Raw genomic sequence first — 25,410 nt, forward strand, 5'->3', positions numbered from 1 at the left:
CAACTCCTGAAGACCTTTGATATTGTATTTGACTGTGTTCGAAAGTTCAATGGGTTGCATCTTTGGGGCAACACGACGAGTCGGAAAAGAAAAAAAAGCGATCTACTACCTCGGTAAAAGTTCACCGATTATGAGGCAAAGTATTCAAATCCATTGAGAAATATTGTTGCGCCTTGGTTTGGGTAGCTCGGAGACTTAGACAATACATGTTGTACCATACGATATGGTTGATTTCAAAGTTGGACCCGATAAAATACATGATGGAATCGCCGGCACTATCAGGAAGAATGGCGCGATGGCAGATTCTCCTCTCAGAATATGACATTGCTTATGTAAGTCAGAAGTCGATAAAAGGTAGCGCAATAGCTGATTTTCTAGCAACTCGAACAACAGAAGAATATGAGCCTTTAAGATTCGATTTCCCAGACGAAGACTTAATGTGCATCTCAGAAATAGAATCCGAGTCATCAAAAGAGAGGTCATGGAAGATGTGCTTTGATGGTGCGTCGAATGCGTTAGGGCATGGAATTGGAGTAATCCTGGTATCACCAGACGGGAATCATTATCCGTTCACCGCAAGACTGAACTTTTTCTGTACCAATAATATCGCAGAATATGAGGCCTGTATCATGGGGCTTCGTGCAGCTATCGAGCGAAACATTGAGATCTTGGAGGTATACGGAGACTTAGCCCTAGTGATTTACCAAATCCGTGGAGAATGGGAAGTGAGGGACTCAAAATTGATTAAGTACAGCAATTTAGTGGCTGAATTAATCAAGGAATTCAAAGAAATAACTTTTCATTACTTCCCACGAGAAGAGAACCAACTAGCGGATGCCTTGGCCACTTTGGCTTCAATGTTCAAAGCAAGTAAAGAATCAGAAATAATGCCCCTCAAAATGAGCATATACGAGGTCCCCTGCACCTTTGTTGTAGCATTGAGAAAGAGGCAGACGGACAACCATGGTTCTATGATATCTTAAAATATATCAAGAATCAAAGCTATCCCGAACAAGCACATGAGAACGACAAAAGAACAATCAGAAGAATGGCAGCAGGATTCGTTCTTGATGGGGATATCCTATATAAAAGGGGAAAGGATCAAATACTCTTAAGATGCGTGGATGATGTCGAAGCCAAGAAGATACTTGGAGATGTTCATGAGGGAATCTGTGGGACACATGCCAACGGTTTCAGTATGGCCAAAAAGATTATGAGACTCGGTTACTACTGGTTGACGATGGAAAGCGACTGTATTAGTTTTGCCAGAAAATGTCACAAATGTCAAATCTATGGCGATAAAATTCATGTAGCCCCTTCGCCCCTTCACGTCATGACTTCTCCGTGGCCTTTTTCTATATGGGGCATGGATGTCATAGGGCCAATTTCTCCAAAAGCATCAAATGGACATCGATTCATTTTTGTGGTTATCGATTACTTCACAAAATGGATAGAAGCTGCTTCGTTTGCTAATGTGACGAAGACTGCAGTTTGCAAGTTTTTGAAAAAGGAAATCATTTGCCGGTATGGTTTGCCTGAAAGAATCATTTCAGATAATGCCACGAATCTGAACAATAAGATGATGAAAGAAATGTGCGAGCAATTCAAAATAAAGCATCATAATTCCTCGCCCTATCGCCCAAAGATGAACGGGGCTGTTGAGGCAGCTAACAAGAACATCAAGAGGATCATTGGGAAAATGACTGAGACATATAAAGATTGGCACGAGAAACTTCCATTTGCTCTGTTTGCATATCGCACATCTGTGCGAACGTCTCTGGAGCAACTCCTTTCTCTAGTCTATGGAATGGAAGTCGTGCTACCCATCGAGGTTGAGATCCCTCTCTGCGGTATTGATGGAATCGAGTTAGAAGAAGCGAGAATGGATTCGAGCTCGATATGATCGATTGAACCTCATTGAAGAAAAAGCGTCTAAGGGCAATTTGTCACGGGCAAATGTACCAAAAGAGAATGATCGCACCCATGACAAGAAGGTACGACCAAGAGAATTCCACGAAGGAGAACTCGTCTTTGAGAAAAATTCTCCCAATACAAAAAGATCTGCGAGGAAATGGGCACCAAAGCGAGAAGGACCGTGCGTCGTAAAAAGGTATTCTCGGGAGGAGCTTTGATCCTTACCGAGATGGATGGGAAAGAGTTGTCGAATCCGGTGAACTCGGATCACGATGAAGAAATATTATGCTTGAGATGAAAACCGAAAAGGGCATCCCAAAAACAAAAAGAAAAAAAAAAGGAAGGGATCGGGCGAAAACCGAAAAGGCGCTTTGGTTAAACATAAAAGATTAGAATGAAAACCCAAGAGGGCGTTCTAATGGAACAAATATTCGGTTTACAAGGCAAGGCGTTCTAAACTGTACGACAAACAGTGAGACTGCAGTATTTGAAGCATCTCTGAAAGCTCGAAATCTTCTACACAATGAGCCAGACTCTAAAAGATTCTTGATTGAGGAACGTGAAGAGTTCATGTGTCAAATATCTAAAGCATTTGTATCCATTGAATACGATCTCTTCTTTGCACATTTGTACTATCATTAGTTAACTTTCTTTGTTTGCCACATTTGAAATAAAGGAATATGAGATATCATTTTTGTCCCTACCTGACCATTTTCATGCATATCATTATGTGTTTATTTACATGATAAATGGTGAAATGATATGCCCTAAACAAAAGAAAGGTTAAGCATTACCTGGATGAAAATTTAATAAGCACAAGAGTCTCAAAGTAGGAACAAAGTTCAATTGGGGACAGAAGAGTGATATCTGAGAAACGTTGATTACTCGTGAAGCTTGAAGACAGGTATAAGGACTGAAGAGAAAGTCGAGAATCAAAGCAATGAACACAGATCCTCAACAATCGTGGCTAAATGGACATACGACAAACATGCTTAAAGAGCACTGCATAATCATGTAGGCATAAAAGTATTTAAGACAAACATGTGCATATCATGATAACATCATACATGGCATATACAGGTACTCCAGCAGAGTAAGAAATCTTGAATAGGAGCCGCACTGAATCAAAGGAAAAGACATCTGAGTTTCACCAGTTGACATCTTTTGGTATTTTGATGTTTTTATTTCTGTTTCAAAAATCAACTCATATTGCGAGAGGTGAGTTGAGCCTCGGGACACGCTGAGGTAATTTCAATTTCTGCTTTCAAAATCAACTCATATTGCAAGAAATGAGTTGAGCCTCAAGACACGTTGAGGTATTTTCAATTTTTGTCTTTCAAAAAAATCAACTCATACTGCGAGAAGTGAGTTGAGCCTCAGGACACGCTGAGGTAATTTCAATTTCTGTTGACAAAAAAATCAACTCGTATTGCGAGCGGCGAGTTGAGCCTCAGGTCACACGCTGAGGTAATTTTAATTCCTGTTGTTTTAAAAATCAGCTCATATTGCGAGAGGTGAGTTGAGCCTCAAGACACGTTGAGGTAATTTCAATTTATGCTCCAAAATCAACTCATATTGCGAGAGGTGAGTTGAGCCTCAAGACACGATGAGGTAATTTCAATTTCTGTTTGTCAAGAATCAACTCATATTGCGAGAGGTGAGTTGAACCTTTTAATTTCTACTTTTTCAAAATCAACTTATATCGCGAGAGGTGAGTTGAGCCTCGGGGCACGCTGAGGTATTTTCAATTTCTGCTTTTCAATTCCTACTTTTCAAAAAAATTAGCTCATATTGCGAAAGTTGAGTTGAGCCTCAGGTCACGCCGAGGTATTTTCAATTTCTATTTTCATTATTATGTTCTTGAAAGAATCAACTCATATTGCGAGAGGTGAGTCAAGCCTCAAGCCACACGCTGAAGTATTTTTAGTTTATGTTTCAAATTTTGACTCAAACTACGAGAAGTGAGTCGAGCCTTAGGTCACGCTGAGGTACTCTTAATTTTTGTTGTTTCGAAAATCAACTCATGTTGCGAGAGGATCACAAGCCAAGCAAAGAATACAGATTGGAGCTGATGGAAGACACCAGATTTGGATACCCTGAAGTGCAGTGAAGCAGGTCAAAGCTGCAATTCTGGTCTCCCTGAAGTTGTAGCGGAGCTAATCGAGAATATCAAATCTTACCTTTCTGAAGTGGCAGAAGAGAAGCCCAAAACCTCATCTCACTGAAGAAGAGAAGATTGAAGTCATAAATCTCATCTTTCTGAAGTTGTGGTGAAGCGAATCGAAGCCACAAATTTCATATCCTTAAAGTTATATTGAAGCTACAAGATCGATGGATTGGAAAGAGACTACCTGAACAAGAAGAGCACAAATGAAGTTAAGACTCGGCAAGACGGAGAAAAAAATTGGCCTTTCATTATGTCTTTGCTCTATTCCCGTTATACGACAATGAGCAAAGAGGGGCAGCTGTTATAGGCCAATTTTGGGCCATTTATAAGACTCAGACCCAAATGCATTACAAATAAACTAAGCCTAAACAACTAAACCCAAGCCCAACTACCCCACCCAATAACCTAAACTCAAGATTCGAAAACCCTAATCCCACCACGCCCCATACCCCCGCCATCGACTTGCACCACGCCCCACGCTTGACACCAAAGATCGCCGTCTGCTCCACCATGCCTCCTGCCACCGCAGTTCGCCCATGCCACCGCAAGCAAGGAAGAAGACAAGATGATATAATAAAAATATGTGTAAAAGGGTTATAAAACCCAAATCAAAAAGCTGTAAAAGCTCTCTTTTTTTTTGGCAAGTTCTAATACATACACTATATTTTTCAAATACAAGATCAGTGAATCAACAAGTCAAAAATCAGAAATCAAAACCCTAAGGTGATTTTTTTTCTTTTTTTCTTTCTATTTTCGATTTAAATCTGTTTTTACACCCATAAATACATATAAATAAATAAATAATAAAATAAAAATAACGAAAATAATAAACAAAAAAAATATAATTTTTACCTTTTTCCTACCACATCAGACGCAAAGTGAAGTGGCCATCTTAAACGACAGTCCGGCCACCGGTAGGTGACCGCCCGTGGTCGAGCTCCCCTCCCTCTCTTCTTTCCCGCTCCTCTTTTCTCTCCTCCTCTTACTTTTTTTTCTTTCTTCTGCTCCAAATGAAAAAAAAAAAAATTAGCTTATATAGGGGTCCAAACGCACTGCTTTGGACCCCCATAATAAAAACGACGTCGTTTGAGCGCTGGTCGGGTCGACCCGACCCGCACTGTCGATCCACGTGTTTTTAAGGCGGAAGGGCTAATTTCGCTTTTAGCCCTTCCGCTTTTCTAGAACTTTACAATCAAGGTTTTTATTTTAATTTGGTCCCATCGTTTTGTCCCGAGTTCATCTTGGTCCCCACGCTGCTGCTGCGTTTAGTAGCTAGGAAAATTGCTGTATGGGCCCTCAATGTTTAGCGCGTGTTCAATAAACCCTATCCTTCCTTTTATTTTCAAATTAAGCCCCACAACTTTGTTTTTAGTCTAATTTTAGTCCTTTTTTGTTTATCTTCATTTCTTTATTAAATACCCTTGTCATTTTATACTATTAATATCATCATCATCATTATTATTATTATTATTATTATTATTATTATTATTATTATTATTATTATTAGCGGTAGTAATATATATTTTTATTATATGCGTATATATATATATATATGTATTTATGTTTAATATTTTCAGCTACTTTATTCTAATATTTTAATGCTATGCTTACTTTTATATTTTGATATTATTATTATATTTATTATTATCATTACTATAATAGTGTATATTTTTATTTATGTGTATAGATTTACATATATTTTTGTTATGTTACATTGTTGTTCTTTGTATTTTTAATACCATTACTATTATGATTGTTAATATAGTGAATGTGTTGTTGTATGTATACATTTTATATCATCATTGTTATTATCGTTAACCATAGTATATGTTTTCTTATGTATGAATATATTATGTATATATTATTTTTATTATACATATTACATTATATATCAAATATCGTATTATTCATGTATTTTATTAAATATGTATATATCTTCAATATATATTTATATAGGTATACCCTACGTAATATTAGTATTGTTATTAATATTAATATGTCTTTAACATCGTAATTATGTGTGTACATAATATGTAAATGTTTTAATATTATATCGTGTGTATGTTTTATTTATTATGGACATGTATTTTCAATATTATTAGTTATATTTTTGTATATACTACTCTCGTACATATTTCCATGTTACCCCATGTATATATATATTTTAAACTCTATTATATGTATATGTTTATTCTTTATATCATATTGTATATATTTTATTATTACATTTGTTTATTCCTACTACATTTATCAATAATATTTGTACATATATTTTATTCTTGTATACACATTTTACATGTAGTATTCCTTTAAGTATATCATTATATTATTATACCTTGATGTATTTCTAACCCTCATTTTTTTGTTGCCCGTCCATTTCAGTATTATGTCGCTATTCACTATTCTAAAATATTTTATACACATTCCTTATTTTATTTATTCTAATAAACAAGGTAACATACCGATTTAACATTAAATCGTCGATTTCATCGCTATGTTGGGTGAACATTAGTCGACTCGTGTTAAAATGGTATGTCCTTCTCGAAAATTAAAAATTGAAAGTTCTCGTCTTTCCAATCGGATCACGATTAAATTTTAAATTGAATTCGTATTTTCGAACATTAAAACAACACGTGTTTAACAAGATACCTATTTTGGGCGTCGCGAGGGTGCTAATACCTTCCTCGTGCGTAACCGACTCCCGAACCCTATTTTTCCGATTTTTGCGTAGACCCAAATTTGGCCTTCATTTTTTGTTCAAATAAATTTTCTTTTCAAAAGAGATGATTTAGTAGGTGTCCGATCACACCTAGGAAAAAGATCGGTGGCGACTCCCTTTTTAATAAAATCGAAAGTTGGTTTTCAAATGTTTAATAAATCGCCACAATTAGCGACCAACCGAAAGCTAAGCTAAATTTTTACGTCGCTACATAAAATTATGAAAAGACAAAAATACCATCAAATAATAATAATAGTAGTCATTTAATAAACTGATATATTAATCATTTTCAAACCGAGTTGGCACTCAGTTAACCCGTGACACCAACTAAGTCAAGGGTTTTATTAATAGTATAGATAAGAATATATAATTTAGATTTATTATTTAATATTAATATTTGATATATGGTTAGTGCATAAATCTCATGCACCATTAGTTAATAATAAGATATCACGTCAATTAAGGGTGAATTTAAGGGAGTGCAGCGCCTTGCTCCCTTCAAATAGAAAATTACTTGTTCAATCCCTTCATAAATAATGAAATTACAAATTAATATATGATAAATTATACTTTGCCCCCAGATTGGAAAATATTCTTTTAGTCCCTTAAAATGGTGAAATTATAATTTAATCAATGATATATAAAATTATGTTTTGTCCTTTCAAAATTTTATAATTAAATTTCGACCCCTAAAAATAGTTCTATTTCTCTTTCAGCTTTTGAGTTTTAAATTTTGAATTTTTCTTTTGGATTTCAATTTGAATTTAATGTTTTTGTATTTAATTGCGTTTAATATTTATAATTAATATTTATTTTTAAAATAAACTTATTTATATTTATGTTTTAAACTTTTAATTTTTTACATAAATAACGACATATCACCTTATTATTAATTGGTAATACATAAAAACTATGCCCTACAATACATCAAATATCCTCACTATTAGTTAGAAATCAGGCTTTCTTTAAAAGTAACTTAAATTTTTTGATTAATTATGAAAATGACCCAACTTAAAAATCATGTATGTAAATGACTTGATTTCTACACTGCTTTTCGGTGTCACCGGACACATCTCATTGGCTAATGATTGCTTTTTTTTAAAAAAAAAAGTTAGTAGTGTTGCCTAATATATTGACGGTACTGCACTGAAGTGTGATTATATAAAACATTCAGAGACCTAATGAAGCAATTACCCTTTTTAGATTGGCTGAAAAAGAGGTAAGTTGTGGACCTAGCGGCACCAAATTAAATACTTTTCAACTTTTGGTCTATTTGCATGTTGGGTACCTCTTTTAAAATTAAATTTAAATAGCCCTTAGAAGTTATTAGAATAATAAAATAAACCTTTCTCATTTTTAAAAAAATAATAAACTTAAAAAATATATACAATTCTTATTTAAATTACCCAAATATACCCTTAAAAATTTTCTCAAATCTATCTAAATTTAAATATGATACTAATAAATTTAACACCTTCACCCGTCCCATCACTAGATTAGAGTTACGGGATGCTACATACCAAAACATGTTATAACATATCAAACATTTCATACATTGATTAATTAAATTAAACTTAAATAAAATCATGTCATTTCATAAATTTTTTTAAAATTAAATATATTTAAGCTATAAAAAACTTTAAAATAAATCAGGGACTTAATTAAAATATTTAAGAAAAAATGGGTAAAATTGTTAAGCAGGGGTCACACGGCCATGTGATCAAGCAATGTGATAGCCCTAGGCTGTGTGGAGCCAGAAGACATGGTCGTGCCAATTGACTACGTGCGAGTACTCAAGTCGTGTAGAGGAGACGCATGATCGTGTCTCTAGACCATGTAACATGTTGCTATGTGTGCCAAATTGAAACATAAAACACACAGACCACACAGTCGTGCCATCTACCCATGTATGGCACACGACATGTTTGAATTTAGATAAACTTGAAGAAAATTTTTTATGGATATATTTGGGTAATTTAAATAAGAATTTTATATAATTTTTTAAGTTTATTATTTTTAAAAAAATAAAAAATGAGCAAATTTAATTTAAAAAAGAGACAGACTTAATATACAAATAGACCAAAAGTTAAAAAGTATTTAATTTGGTACATGGCGACATCCTTTTTCAACCAATCTAAAAAGGGTAATTACTTCGTCAAGTCCCTGAAGGTTTTATATAATTACACTTTCTTCCGGTGCCACCAAATAACAAAAAAATTATTTTTTTAAAAATACAATCATTAGCCGATGATGAGGTGTCGGTGTTGCTACCAACAAATATTGTAAAAATCAGGTCATTTACGTACATAATTTTTAAATTAAATTATTTTTGTAATTAATAAAAAAAATTATGTTACTTTTATTTAAAAAAGCCTTATAAATCAAGTTACATAATTTATGGTGATTTAGATGTATTAGTTGGCCGAAGGACAAGCTTACAAACTTTTCAAGTGCCCATATATTGTTGTCTGCTAGCCAACATTGGAGACATGCAATTATAATCAAGCTTAAACATATTAGAAATAATAAATATTTATATATGCAGCCAATGATATATGTTTTGTAACTTTTTATTTGTTATTTTCTTTTTGATTTTATGTATATAAAAAATATATATGATAGGAAAGTGACAATACGAAAACCATTATGAAATAGTTTTAGCATGGTGATGTATACTATTTACATTATATGACCCATCAAATAGAAAAGAAGAAGGTGATGGGCTACTCTTTACTGGCAGTCATGTCCCCTTCATTACGATTTTGATGGGTCATGCATGTATCACATCATCGTCACCATCAACTCAATGAATACGTGGCTCATAAAATAAAAATCGATTTTATATATTTTTTTTCTGATTGAATTAAATACGAATTTCAATTATTAATAATTCTACTCATTGGTTCATCATGTCATCAAACATACTACTACGACTACCTTTTTTTTTTTTTTTTGGCCATTTTGTCCTTGTTTTCTTGTATGTACCTAACATAAAACATCTCTAATGGTGAAATATATTGACAAGTGTTGAAGCTGGAAGCCTGATGCTTTCTTGCTTTACCATGCAAGTTTCATACATACATACATACAGATTCCCTGGATTTGTGATGCTGAAGTAGTGAGTAAAGCTTGATTGCATATATAAACCAGCACTCATGATACGGTTCATCTGACATTGGGTGAAGACTTGCCATAGGTAGGATCGAAGATTCAAGACAAATGCTTTCGCTTCCAAATTCTGTTGGGGAGAATCCAATATCTTCCACTGTAATTAATAGCTATCAAAACATACTAACGGTTCTGTTGTGAAACCACCTACCATTTTTCGAATTTACACTCCAATTTTTTTTTCTTTTTTTTAAATTCGATTTAGCTGGTTATTGTGATACGTTGGTTGTTATAACAGTAAAGAATTTTTTATTTTATTCTGAAATTATGTTGAATAAGTTTGTATTCAATTCTAAGTATTTGAGGATATGTAAATCTATCGAGATAAGAGTAATTTTGATTTCAAATTTGATTTAAGTTCACTTTTAAAGTTTGAACTCGATTCACGGTGAAGTTTAAATTATTTAAGCTAATTCGATTCGAAGAAATAAGGTCGACTCTCGTATCAAGCTTTAAATTTGATTATTTATGCTTCAACTGTTCAAATTTAATTCTAAATTCCTTTAGTAGAATGGATAGTTGGTTATGGTTAATAAGGTAAGCAAATGAATTTATCTGTAAAGTGGTTGCAACTTCAGCTATATTCGAATCTCATCATTTGCGAAACAGAGAAAACACGGGGGGACCCTGGAAACAAAATTGAGCTTACAAATGTGAAGAGCGTTTTACTGAAATTTTGTGTGCTAATAAAAAACATTTCTTCGTGGCCAATGGTATAGAAGAAATGTTTGGTAATTTTGAAAATCAATTATAATTCAAATCAAATATAACTTCTTGTAAATATATATAAACCTTTATCAAGATGGCAACGTTACCTAATTTCTACTTCCAGAAACAGTTGAGAGCTTTATTTGAGAAAACATTTGATAAATGACAATGATCAGTCATTCCGTTGTTATCTAAAAATATAAAAATTATGTTTCTAAATAGACAAACGCCAATTGGCAAAATATGTAACGCTTTCTTTATCTTCCAAACAAATACAAAGTTGTGTAGACTTATAACTTTTATTCAATTTCTATGTCATATACACTCAAAATTTTGTATGTGGAGTTAACATCTCTTCATCACTTTAAAGCACTTGTCACCATATCCTCTTTAATCTAATTTGCTAATTTCTTTTCTTTTCTTTTTTTTAATCATTTTTGTTTACTCTTTCTCGATAATAATTTGTAGGATAAGATAATACGAGACAATTATTTGTATGATTATAAACATTTCATCTCTTATATATCTGACGTAAAATTATCTTGTTTTTTTTCACTTATTTAGAATACTTAATGTTTTTGCATTAATAAGCAACCAATCATTCAAATAGCTTTTGTTTTTCACATGTAATGCTTTATTTTCTTTATATTTGGAGAGGATAAGTACAATAAAAGAAATTGAAGATGAAGGAAGATGGTTCTAGAGGTGAGGATTGGGATTCACTTTAAATGGAGATGGGACTTGGAAATCGCTGGATTTTCATACCAAAACTTTGTTTCAAAGTGTTTCACTTGGGCATGCATATTTACAAAAAGTTTGAGCCAACTCATGCAAGAAATAAGCCATGTGGGTCAGTGTAAAAATAGTTTCCACATTTTCATCCACATGTATTGTCTTCATCTACAAACAGTTTAATATCAATATATATATATATGTATAACACCTGATGATTGGGAACTACATGATTGTTACAGAAAGTTTGACTTTTCAATCAAATTTCTCACCCAATCAGCATCTTCTCTCTCTATATATAGCTCAGTTGATATGGAGCCTGGAAATTAATTTCCAAACATATAAATAATTTGTATTTATATATACAAATGGTTGATGCATTAATCAAGTATATGTGAGTGAATTGTATTCCCCATCTTCAAAGTATAACTCAAAATTTTAAAATATTGGTATTATATTATGTGAGTGAATTGTATTCCCCATCTTCAAAGTATAACTCAAAATTTTAAAATATTAGTATTATATCAATTAAGTCATTTCATTAACTTAACCTTAATTTAGGTAATACATGTCAATTTAAATTTAATGCAAATTTAATGCGAAATATATATATTTGGTAATAAGCGTTTAATATATTTAAAACATGTGAATCAAATTACATGTTTATACCTAGTTGTACAAGGATAAATTTTGGACCAATCAAAATTAAGTAATGGGTTATTATTATTTATCTCTAATTAAATTAAATTATATTAATTAAAAGATAAATCATGAACTCTCTTTTACTTAATTGACCAACACTATAAAAAGGGTCACCTCAAAGTCATTCAAAAGTTTAGAAATCAAAACCTAAAGAAAAGATTTTAAAGGTAGAAAGCTTTTTTCAAAATCTCTAAAGACATCTAAGAACTCAAAGAAATTTTGAATAACGACAGTATCAGTTTTGAAGAAAGCTTCTCATTGACCTTTGTTAGGAGTAACAACTAATTAATTTGTTACTCATCTGTAGTAGTTAACAGTATTAGTTAATCAGTTAGTTAAAAGTTACTTCTCGTCTGTATAAAATACTTAACTCTCTTCATTAATGAAGTAAGTCAGAATCATTACTCATCCTTTCTTGTTGGTATGATCTTGACATGGTATCAAGAGCTATGGTTTTCTTAGGGTAGCTAGTTTTTTTGTTTTCTTTATGGAGCCTGAAACTGTTTTTGCGGGAGATACACCTCGTCACTCGTCTAACACTGAGGGAGTAGTTCATTCTTAAGGACCTAGCAACATAACTCTAGAGAACATTCATTACTTCTCTAAGCGTGATACGATTAAACTTGGGGAACACAACTTCTTGCTATGGAAACATTAGATCTTGTTAATTCTTGAAGGATATGAGCTTGAAGGGTTTGTGCTAGGTACAGTTTCTGTCTCACCTTCTCACCTACATGGACCTGAAGGTCAGTGTGTTGATAATCTTGCGTTTCTTAGTCATAAAAAGCAGGACAAGTTCCTAGCTTCTTGGTTGCTTTCAACAGTTACAGATGAAGCCTTGGTCTATCTCACGTCGGCCAAGACTAGCTTTGATATTTGGAAAATTTTTGAAATGAGATTTGGGGCCAAATCCAATGTTAAGCTGCCAAGCATGCGTCATACACTCTACACTCTCAAGAAAGCAAGTCTTACTGTCAAATAATATTTGGCTAATATGAAGAGCTTAAGTGATAATCTCATTGCTGCTGGCAGTATGGTTACAGAACAAGAACAAGTGAGTGTTATATTAGCTGGTCTCTTGATCGAGTATGAGTCTATTCGTGTGGTTGCCTCCGCCACTCCTATGTCACTTGATTTGTTAACAGAAATGCTTCTCGACTGTGGTGCACGACAACTGGCCTCACTGGAAGAGGTTCCTTTGCAGGCTAATTTGGCATCCAATCGGAAGCCAGCCTATTGAGAACGTTCAAAACACATTGGTGCTTCTACCAGCTATTCGCAAGAGTACAAACATGGTCACCGAGGGCAAAGACGAGGTTAGTCTCGTGGCCAGGTTTGTGGCAGTGGCCGGAGCTGGTCATGGACTAGGCCACAATGTTAGTTATATGAAAAAATTGGTCACTTGGTTCAGACGTGCTATCATCGATTTGATGAGACTTTTTCAGGTGTTGGTTCGAAACCTCTCGTTGTCAATTAATTACCATCAGTTCAATGATCAGAAAAGTTCTTCTTCTGTTCCTACTTGCTCTCATATGTCTCACACTTGCAGTCTATGTTACTCATCTTCCATCTCAGCATCTCATTCATCTCCTTGACAGCCTCACTCTGCTAATCCTGATCAAGCCTTGTATCTAGACTCTAGGGCAACTAATCACATCACCTCTGATATGACTACCCTCTCTAATGTTTCTCCTTATACAGGTATGAAACAAGTCTCTATGGGGAATGGTGCCTCTATTTTGACTGCTAATGTAGGTTCTTCTAGCTTGTTGGCTGGTTTTAGACTTTTGCGCCTAAAGAATGTGCTTCATGTTTCAACTATATGCAAGAACTTATTGTCTGTTGGTCAGTTTACATGGGATAATGCCATATATTTTGAATTTTACCCACTATTTTATTTTGTGAAGGATATTCAGACAAGGAAAATCCTTCTAGTGAACCATATGCATGATAGCCTCTACAGGTTTAATGTGTCTGGATCGAGCTCCAACAAATCTGTTGCTTCTTCACAGTCATTCGACAATCCTATGTGTAACTCAGCTTACTTTTTCTCATGTATTGTGGCATAATAGACTCAGCCACCCATGTACTAGTGTACTTGTGGATGTTTTGTGTGACTATAAAATTCCTTTTACCCAACACAGTTTTTCTATTGTTTATTCAGTATGTCGTTTAGGCAAAGCTCATAAGCTGCCTTTTAATTCTTCAAAGAATTTGTACTTGTTGCCTTTTCAATTAGTGAAAATTAATGTTTGGGGCCCTGCTCATCTAAAGTCAAATGGATTTGTTTATTATGTCTCTTTTGTGGATATGCATAGCAGGTATACCTGGGTGTACTTTATACAGTCAAAATCAGAAGTCTTCAAGTGTTTTCTTTATTTTTTATAAGATGGTTTTAGTCCAATTTAGTTGCTCTGTCAAAATGCTTCAGCCTGATAGAGAGGTGAATTTTGGCCGTTGTCCAAGGAGTTATCTCGACTCGGTATTCAGCATCGGGTCACCTGTCCTTACGCTTCCGAACAGAACGGGGTGGTTGAAAGGAAACATCAACAGCTAGTGGACATGGGGTTGACACTTCTTGCACAGGTATCTTTACTCATAGAATTCTAGTCTTATGCGTTTGCACATGCGGTTCACTTGATGAATAGGCTCCCTACTCCTGTTCTAAAGAAGAAAAGTCCTTATGAGGTGCTTTACAAGGTCCGTCCTAACTATTCCCACACCTAAGGATTTTTGGATGCACTTGTTATCCTTACTTACGGCTATTTCAGCAGCACAAGCTTTAATTTCAGTCAAAATTGTATGTGTTTATTGGAGCAGCATCAAATAAGAAAGGTTATCAGTGTCTTGATACGGATGGTCGTATATTTATCTCTCGCTGTAACATCCTAAATTAGGGCCTAGTCAAAACAGTGGTTTTGAGACCACAAATATGAAATAGAAATAATTATTTTATGATTTTTATGAGGTCCATTATATAAATAAATGCTTGTGTGAAAATTTCATGAAGAAATTTTATGCATAAACTGTCCAATTGAACTTTATAGACCAAATTGAATAAGATGCAAAACTTGTGTTCTAGAAGCTTTTAGCATGAAATTACTTTAGATTATAAATTAGAAGGTCCTAATTAGTAATTTGACCAATTTTTAAAATTTTGGACAAAAATGGGCATGCATAAGAAAAAATTGAAAGAAAAACCCTAAGGGCATTTTGCTCATTTGGTAATTAAAAGAATAAAAACGGAAAATTGAAGCAAAAATGTACTCATCTTCTCTATGCTTGGCTGAAATTCTCAACACACCATAGCTAGGGTTTCGTTCAACTTTCAAGCTTGATTGTAAGTGCTCCCAAGCCCCGTTTTTAATGTTCTTTACATTTTTGAAGTCTTCGTAGCTTGATTTACCTATTTCCACCCTTATTTCAAAGTAGGGTTTATGTATGAAAATTTACCCATGTGTGACATGCATATGTTTTGATGATTTATGGAGGAATATGAAAGTTTTTTTTGTGATAAACATCTTTTACTAGGTGATTTTTCATAAAAACCACTAAAAAGGACTAAATTGAAAAATGTGTAAAACAAGTGATAAAAATCTATTTTTGATGAAAATTTGGGCTGTTATAAGTATATGAAAAATTTAGCTAGGCTTAGGTAACAAATAAAATGCATGCATTTCATTTTACGAGCCTAGAGACTAAATTGTAAATAAGTGAAAAGTTAGGGTAAAAAGGTAATTTCATCAAAGTATGAATTATGGATTGATTTGGACAATGTGATTATTAAACAAGCTAGCAGTGAGTAGCTCAATGACGAGCGTTACATGTTATGAGGTAGCTTTGGCTACAAATGTATATGTGGCACTTATGTGCAAGTTTTCCGTGTATCCGATAATATTCCAAGTGTTCAACGAGTAATGCAATGGATAAGGTGTGAAAGTCCCAATGAGGGCATGTTAAAGAAGGTATGGTTATATGATATATGACGGGTAAATATAGGTATGTACGCTAAACTATCGAGCAATGCCTTGATAAAGGATGATTTGTGATGAAAATATATATATATATATGAACACTTGATAAATAAGTCAAAATGCTTGAATAATGAGTGATCTTTATGGTTAAGTTATTATGTCTTCGTATGATAATTGCTTACTATCATTTCCTAAAATTTGTATGCGGACTTACTAAGCTTTAATGTTTACCCCATTTGCTTTTCATCCTTTGTAGTTCCGCCAAGCTAGCTTAGGGATCGGAAGTTGTCAGAGTATTCGATCACACTATCAAAAGAATATTGGGTATAGTGAATTTGATAACTTGAGTATGGCATGTATAGGGAACTTGGTTATTTTATAATATGTGTCATGCAAATTTGGCCAAGTTGTAAAGGCCTCTAATATTGGTGATTCATTTTGTAATGGCCATGTGATATGGCTTATATTTGAACATTGGGTTGTAATCTAATTACCCATGAATGCTTGTGCTAATGCCTTGATGATATGATGTGTTATTACTTGGTGAATGAATGATGAGGCGTGGAATAGATGCTAGGAGATAATAATTTACTTAATGACTTAAGATGATCATGGTCATGAATATGTATTATAGAATTTGGATAACAAATTTGACTATGTATGAAATTGGTGTGGAATACTTCTAAATAGAGTAACTAATTGAATATGCATTAGGATGATATTTTAAAGACATGAAAATGCCATGGAATTGGATATTGAGTGTTTAAATATGCTATGTTACATGCTATGAAACATGTTTGAGAGTGTGGATGAGTAAGGGTAACAATTGGTTTAGAAAATAGCCTCTAAATTGTCCATACGGGTAAACACATGGGTATGCGTCTAGGCAATGTGTGACACACAGTCTGCCCCATGGGCATGTTGTATAATCGTGTGTCCTCTGTACCCTAGTTTTTCAAGTCAGTATGCCCAATAGTAAACACACGGGCTAAGACACGAGCGTGTTTCTTGACCATGTGAGAGACGCAGCCTACCCATACGGGCGTGTGCTCTGGTCGTGTGAAGTCTACACCATTTTATAAAAATTTATTTATTTTTAGTGTACCACTCGGTCTAGACACATTTGCGTGTGATATGGCCGTGTGACCTTATTTTGATGATGACGTCACAGTTAGAGAGTTACACGGTTGAGGACACGGGCGTGTCCCATGCCACACGGGTATATGACAACACGGTCTACCCCCACGAGCGTGTGACTCTCCAAAACAAGAGAAATTGCTAAGTTGCCCAAAATTTTTCGAAAGTTTACGGTTTAGTCTCGAACCAACCCCGATGTATGTTTTGGGCTTCGTAAACCAGTATAAGGGATGACATGCATATTTTTGAATGTTTTTGGATTGGTTGAATTTTTATGGCTCGGTTTTACATGTATGCATATGTTTAAGTCCAGTAATGCCTCGTATCCTATCCCGGCGTCGGACACAGGTAAGGGATGTTACATTCGCCATGTCACATTTGATGAATCATGGTTTCCCTTCAAAAATGGTTTCTATTTATCTTCTGGTTCTGGTTTAATTCGATCCTCTCATCACAAGTCTTGTATTCCCTTGCTAGTAGCTACTACCCTCTCAGCCTGAATTTTCTCAGGTGTAAAACAAGCCATTTCCTCTCTTGTGGTAGGGTCCATTCAATCTTCTTCTGGCCTACGATCTCTTGGTAGTCGTTCTGGTTTAGGAGGAACACATATTGATTCCTCTGCACAATCTTCTCTTCCTGCTAGTACTGTTCCGTGTGTGAGCACTCACCCAATACGAACCCGATCAAAAAATGGCATTTTCAAGCCTAAGGTGTTCACTTCAGTCTTAACAGAGAAAGAGCTTACGTCTATTACTGAAACCTTTTAAAGTCCTGCTTGGACAGTAGCTGTACAGGCTGAGTACAAGGCTCTACTCACGGATGACACCTAGGATCTGGTACCCTTATTTGAAAATCGTAAGGCTGTTGGCTGTAAATGGATCTTTAAACTCAAAAGACATGTTGATAGCTCGGTGGCTCGATACAAGGGCAGGTTGGTTGTTAAAGGCTACCTTTAAGAGGTGGGCATTGATTTTTAGGAAACTTTTAGCCTTGTGGTTAAGCCAACAACTATTCGAGTGGTTCTGGCTCTAGCAGTCTCCTTAGGGTGGACACTCAGGCAAGTAGACATTAACAATGCCTTCTTAAATGGTGACTTGCAGGAGGAAATATACATGGTGCAACCACCAGGATTTGAACAATCAAGGAATGGTGGTCAACAGTTAGTCTGCAAATTGAAAAAAGCTCTCTATGGTCTTAAGCAAGCACCTCGAACCTAGTTCCACAAGTTATGAGATTTCTTTTTAGCTATACAGTTTGCTGTTTCGAAGGCTGACAATTCTCTTTTTATTTATCGGTCGGGGTCTCAGCTGATTTATGTTCTTGTGTACGTCGATGACATCATTATCACTAGGACAGACTCACAAGCTATAAATCAATTTGTCAAAGAGCTTGATATTCAGTTCACGTTAAAATATTTGGGACCGTTGAGCTATTTTCTCGGTATTGAGGTGAGCTATACTCCAAATGGGATTTTTCTTAGTCAAAGGAAGTATATACTCGATCTTCTTACAAGGGCCTCTATGGACAAGTCTAACGAATTGCCAATACCTATGGTCACAACATGTCACCTATCAGCTAATGAAGGTACTCCAGTTGACGATGCACACTTGTATAGAAGCATAGTTGATGCCTTACAATATGTAGTAATTACTAGGCTAGATATAGCATTCTCTGTCAATAAGGTTTTTCAATTCATGCACAAATCATTTGATTTGCATTTTAAGGCTGTGAAACGAATCCTTCGATATTTGAGAAGGACCTTGGATTATGGCACAAATTTTACTCAGAAGTCAAAGTTTCTGCTTGAAGGTTTTTCGGATGCTAGTTGAGGGTCAGATGTTGATGATCGTCGATCAACCTCAGGTTACTGTGTTTTTCTTGGAGGAAATCCAGTCTCTTGGAGCTATAGGAAACAGTAGGTGGTCTCAAGGTCTACTACTGAGGCGGAATATCGAAGCCTTGCTCATGTCACTACCGAAATGGTCTGAATTCAGTCATTGTTGTCTGAATTGGGAGCTCCTGTTAAGAGCGAAGATTGGTGTGGTGTGATAGCTCAGTTGCTATGGCAGTGGCTGGAAATCCTATCATCCATTTGAATTTTAAGCACGTTGAGTTGGATTTATTTTTTGTGCGCGAGAAAGTTGCCAGTGGATTGTTTCAAGTGGGGCATGTTCCAAGACAAGAATAGATAGCAAATGTCTTGACAAAACCCTTATCAGCAGGGCTATTTCATAAATTCGGGGGTCAGCTCCGAATTGCTCCTAATAATAGTGAAGTTACATGGAGGAAGTTGATTAGCACATGTCTGTTACTCATCTATTAGTAGTTAATAGTTAGTTAACAGTTACTTCTCATCTGTATAAAATACTTAACTTTCTTCATTAATGAAGGAAGTCAGAATCATTACTCATCATTTCTTGTTGGTATGATCTTGACAACCTTGTTCAATTGATATAAAGAAAACTAAACCTATTCTTCAATATCAAGCTTCAACCCAGATAATATGATATTTATATTTTAAAGACTCAATTAAAATACTTAAAAGTTTGGAAACTAATTTAAAATTTAATCCATGCGTTGGGGAAGTTTGATAGAATTAACACAATATACATACGGAATTTTTGAATGAAAAATAATATGACTTGATTAAAAAGTTTGAAAAATGAACCCTATTAGCCACTCAACTTTTTCAAACTAAATCTATTATTCGTCGGTAGCATCGGCCTTCGGGCTTGTTGTTGGTCGCAATTTCTTCAATATTTTTTCTTTATTATTTTATTTTGTTTTAAATTTCAATTCACATTATCATGATTTTCTCTACCGTTTCATGATTTTATATTCTTCACAATTTCGTGGTTGTCCATATTTTTCTTGGTTTTTATTTTATCCGATATGTTTTATTTTACTTTTACTTTTATTTTTAATTTTAGTCATGTTCTAGCATACATGTGAAATTTGCCAATATAAGGGTATTGCCAAATCAATTAGGAACTGTTCTCGAAAGTCTTTATCATGATAGATCATAGTGATGGGGATGGATTTGAGATGAAGAGGAGGAGGATAAGCCATATGAGACTTGGCCTTTTGTGCATCATTGATATGATGGGTTTATTGGGGCTTTTATAAGTTTTGTCTTAGTTGATCGGTGTTCATTGTCAGATTGATTTGATTATGGCAATGTTAGGATGCCAATCAACGATTTGATCAAGTTAATGCATTTTTGGTTTGTTTTTGAATTATTTCAGTGCTGCAATTATTGTCAATTTATCTTTCTCGTTTTTGAAATTATTATACAAACATGGCATTTGTGCATTAATTTGTAATTATTTATTTATCATTTGTACTATAAGTCATGTTTTTATATTATTACTGTTCATGATTGTTATTAATAATAATATTTAAAAAAGAAAGAAAGATAAATAAATGTTGATAACTATGTTTTCAGTGATGTAACTAATTTATTAAATATAGATATCTTTTACGGTCCAAAATCATATCTATTAGGGACTAAATTTAGGTGTTTTAATTGAATCACTTTTGTTTTCTGAACTAATCAAATCACTTCTGATTTACGCCATTTTGTGCTGATTTGGTAGGAGGGGCATAAAGTTTTATGTTCTATGACTTAATTTTCTGCTTAATCAAATCATTATTCAATCATTAGGGTAATCATAAGAGTTAAGGTAATCCAATGACCAACTTGCTAATTAAGTTTACATATAAGTATATATATATATAGAAAGAGGGAGAGAGAAGAAAGATTTAAAGTTAGACAAGTTAGGCAAGTGACTAATCTATTTTAGTAGGGATGGGGCAAAACATAAAAGTAGATTTGACATAAATGTTTGTGTTTGTGTGTGTGGTTTCAAAGAAAAATGAAATTTGGAATCACCTTATTTGATCAATAATCATTCAATTAAAGATTGTTGTCTTTAGTGTTTTAAGAATAAAATATTATTTGGTTTAAAAGTATTAACAAATTTATGTATACTGCATTAATTATATAAATTAATACAATAATTTATCATAATTCACATTTCAAAATAATAATTTGGGTTCAAACTATCATTGTACAAAAAAGTATATTAATTTACTAATAAATTTAAATTGTATTTTTAATTAAAATATATCTATTTATATTTGAATTAAAAACAAAACAATATTTATTAAAATCATAATGAAAGAAGACAAAAATATTATTATGTTATATATATAGTAATAAAATATGTTAACATCAAAATAAAGCAATAAATTTTTTATAATATAATTGGGGAAAGGGAATGAAGTTGCTTGAGATCGAACTAATTCTCGTATCTACATAATACTCTTGTCATTGAGTCAAAAGGTTATTGACATAAACCCTTATTAAATTAGTGTAACTTACGTTTTAATTATTTAAAAATTACTATTTTTTTACAACTTGAAAGTTTTTGATTTTTATATTTTTAAAATCGATAAAATTTAAACCATCACTTAATTCTTACATAAATTTTAAAATATATTTGTTACATAAATTTTTCATCCAAACCATGAATATGCCATGCATAATCTATATTACTAATATCAACTTAATTAAAAAACTATATTATAGCCAAAACCAAGGCTTCCGAAACCTATATCTTCTTTTTCTGATTAAAAAAGCTATATTATACACTATATTTATAATTTTGTTCTTCGCTTTACTAAATAACTACATAAGCATAGTTACTCTAATTTTATTCATGTTTTAGTATATATATTAGATAATCAGGAAGAGAATAATTCATCTTAAATTTAGTTTTTATACATGATTAATGTGGTAGATCTTTTAAATTTTTTATAATAATTTTTGATTTATCAAAATTTATCGTCAAATCGATCTGATGATAGAACTAAAATGTAATTTTAGTGATTTGATTGAATTAATAATAGGTGTTGTTTGTATTAGGAAAAGTTTACTGCTCTATATTTGTAAAGATCCTGTTACCAACAATTTTTTTTTACTTACACACAAATGTATCATGTTAGAAGCATCAGAGTTTGGATTTAAATCCTATTTTACATGAAAACATTATTTTGAAAATTTTACTCAAAGTTTCAAATCCAAAAAAAAAAGGAAAAAAGAAAAATATGTTCTAATTCAAAAATTGCAACCCATTCCTTCCAGGTAAAAATAACTGTCAGAACTGAATACCTGTAACAATATGAAAAAGAACATTTTTATGAAGTGGATTTTTATACTACAATAATTTGTACAACATACAAAACTAAGGATATACTTTTTCTTGTAAGCTACACAACATAGGGTTTAGTAACTTTGTGCTTGGGAGACATAAAATGGACAACAACAAAGGATCTATATATATATATATATATATATATATAAAATAAAAAATAAAAAAAAAGATCTGGTCTTATTTTTGGAATACATATATATCTCTTTTGTGTTCTTCTATCCAATGATGTGTAGCTGCCCTTTATTCATTCTATGTTTTCAGATATGCTGCTTAATTCACTCAGTTTGAACTTGAAACTAGAGCAGAGCTTTGTTTTTAGCAATGGCGAAGCACCTCCTTCACCTGAAACTGATGTTTTACCTCTCTGCAGGCTTAGCTGGAAAGATGATTGTAGGGCAGCTATCGGGACTATGTATTTAATGGAAAGAACACAAGTTGTCGTTGAGGCCAGATGAATTGAGAAATTTTTGTCTTTGGTCCTCCACATCCCACAATACACCTCCATTATCCTGAAAAAGATGTGTTGTCTACTTGTCACAATACATATATATATATATATACAGTATTTTCCTTTTATATAAAATACAAAAGTATAATCTTTCAAATACATATAAACCAACTCTTTTAATATATATATACATATATACAGGTATAGAATACAATCTCATATAAATCGATACAAACAAAAAGGTACATATGCATGCTATAGACTGACCTGGGGGTGAGAGAAGAGAATGGGGGTTTGGTCTTGGTGTGAGGCACCTAGAAAAGGATAGTTATTAGATGGGGCAAAGGTGGCGGTTGTTGAATCAACAAAAGCTGAAGCTTGAGTGGGGTTGCATTGTTGCAGACATGGCAGTACTGGTGTTGTTGTTGATGCTTCACTGTTCACTCTCTAAAAAAAATAAAATTTACTTATGTCAGAGACAAAGATTTTCATCAGCTAGCTTTTGTAATAAATTAATGGCTTTTACATTAAAACATAAATAAATAAACTAAAACTATCTTCCATTTTATCCCCCTTTTTTTTACCTCTGGTTTCACCGTTAAGGCTTCCAGGTCCACTCCGAAGTCATAGAACATGGGACTCACAGAAGCAAGCTTCATTGACAGAAACTAAAATACAGAAGAAAACAAACAAAATCATTGTTTATTTAAATACTTATATTATGGAAAAGAATTAACTGTCAGAGAGTGGTTAACTTTTAATTGTATATAACCATATACCTCTACTTGATTTTGTAAGGACTGAACATAATTGATAATTTCATCCAACATAAGGGCCTTCCCAGTTACCTATTTTCATGCAAAACACACACATGAAAGCTCTCTGAAAACGTTTCATAACTCTATGATCAGTTTGCAAGACAATTAGGATTAAAAAAAAAATGAGCTGAACTAGATACCTTTTCACACCCTGGAACCAGACATTGTAATATCTTCATCCTCTCACTGATCTTCTTTCTTCTTACCTGCAGTCCAGTTTGCAGAATTGGTCAATAGGAAATAAGCCAAAATCTACAGTTTATGGGGTGTAAAACTAAGGGCTTGTAATGCTTGTTGATGAACCACAAGGGCTTTGGTCCCATGGTTCATCCACCCACTCCTTTTAAGACCATTTGGGCTTTGAGTTTGACCAAGAAGTAGTGGCTCAGGGTTTTCTGAACCCATCTCCTGCTTTAACCCTTAAATATTGACTAGCTATAGTATTAGTACCCTTTCAGCTAGACTGTGACTGTCGGTTGCTTGGCCCCTCCTGGCTCTTACATGAATGTAGCCCGAGGGAGGCTCTTCAGGAGATTTCTTTTCACCTTTCTTGCCATTATTGCACTTCTTTTTCTCCTTGGCTTTCCCTTCTTTTGCATCCTAAACGAAATAAAACAATGAAAATAGGATTAAAATTAGAAACCCATCACTGAAAACCCGAAGAATTTTAATTTAAAGCTACCATGCAACCACCATGCATACACAATTTGAATGATTTAAAGCGGTTTTTTAACCTTAGTTTTGAAGGTTGTCCCGTTTCTGGTCTTCCGTTTCCTGTTTCTGGGATTCACATTCTGAGTGACTTGCTCGCCCTGTTCAAGTTTATCTACCACAGTGGAATCGCCACCACCGGTGCTCTGTTTCTCACCCACCGATGGCTCGTTATCACTCTGAGAAACAACCTTGGAGCAGTGATCAACACAGCTAGTTTCATGGTTGTTAGGATCAAACAGCGAGTCGTGGAAAAGCTCAGGTGAGTAATATTGAGAGAAACAATTAGAGGTTAAGTTTCCATCATCCATCATAAAGCAAGAAGCTTTGGGGGTGAGAGCCATGTTTTGCAAGAAAATATTGGGGTCAAGAACATATGAAAAGGCTGCCATAAGAGAAAATTGCAAGCTTTTTGTGTTTCTGAAGAAAGTGATGACAGAGAGAGAGAGAGAGGCGCAGAGTCTGAGACGAAAGTGTTGAAGAAGGGGCAGTGGGTCTATCTATGAGAAACAAAGATACCATAGAGGAAGATATATATATATATAATCATGAGGAGAGAGAGAATCAAACAAAACAAGACAGGGTCGTTAAAATTTCCAAGTAAAATCTTTGGTTTAACTACTCATCCCCATGCAGAAGTCCCTTTGTTTACAATTTCTTTTCAGAATTAAAGTCCCTGTACATTTGACCGGTCTTCTCTCTCCTTTGTCAAAACAATTTTTCTTATTCGAATAAAAAGTTACTGCTTGCGCATCGACTGTAGCATCAGACCCATATCACCCATGCATACACTACATGCAAATGCAGTGACCCAAGTAAAGGCTTATCACTACTTTTTGGAGACGTGAACCCGGATCAAGTAAAGGCTTATCACTACTTTTTGGAGACGTGAAGCCGGATGAACTTTATGGTTAAACAGCTCTTAGCTTTCAGGCTAATCAAGGGAATCCCCTATGATTTAACTTGAGTGCTTAAACCCCAAAAAACGCCAAAAAG

At 33.9% G+C, this 25,410-nt stretch overlaps 1 protein-coding gene across 1 annotated transcript; it reads right to left on the bottom strand.

The window, feature by feature from the left end:
- Positions 1-22,333: 22,333 nt before the first annotated feature.
- LOC108478685 (transcription factor bHLH137-like) lies at positions 22,334-25,163 on the bottom strand. The gene is made up of 7 exons (XM_017781158.2): positions 24,438-25,163; positions 24,154-24,303; positions 23,844-23,909; positions 23,665-23,733; positions 23,470-23,553; positions 23,153-23,332; positions 22,334-22,946 (listed from the first exon to the last, which is right to left on the bottom strand). Exons 1-7 carry the CDS (start codon positions 24,804-24,806, stop codon positions 22,854-22,856), a joined length of 1,011 nt encoding a protein of 336 aa, XP_017636647.1. The 5' UTR covers positions 24,807-25,163; the 3' UTR covers positions 22,334-22,853.
- Positions 25,164-25,410: the final 247 nt, after the last annotated feature.

The sequence above is a fragment of the Gossypium arboreum genome, chromosome 12 (assembly GCF_025698485.1).
Source record: "Gossypium arboreum isolate Shixiya-1 chromosome 12, ASM2569848v2, whole genome shotgun sequence".
Taxonomy (NCBI): domain Eukaryota; kingdom Viridiplantae; phylum Streptophyta; class Magnoliopsida; order Malvales; family Malvaceae; genus Gossypium; species Gossypium arboreum.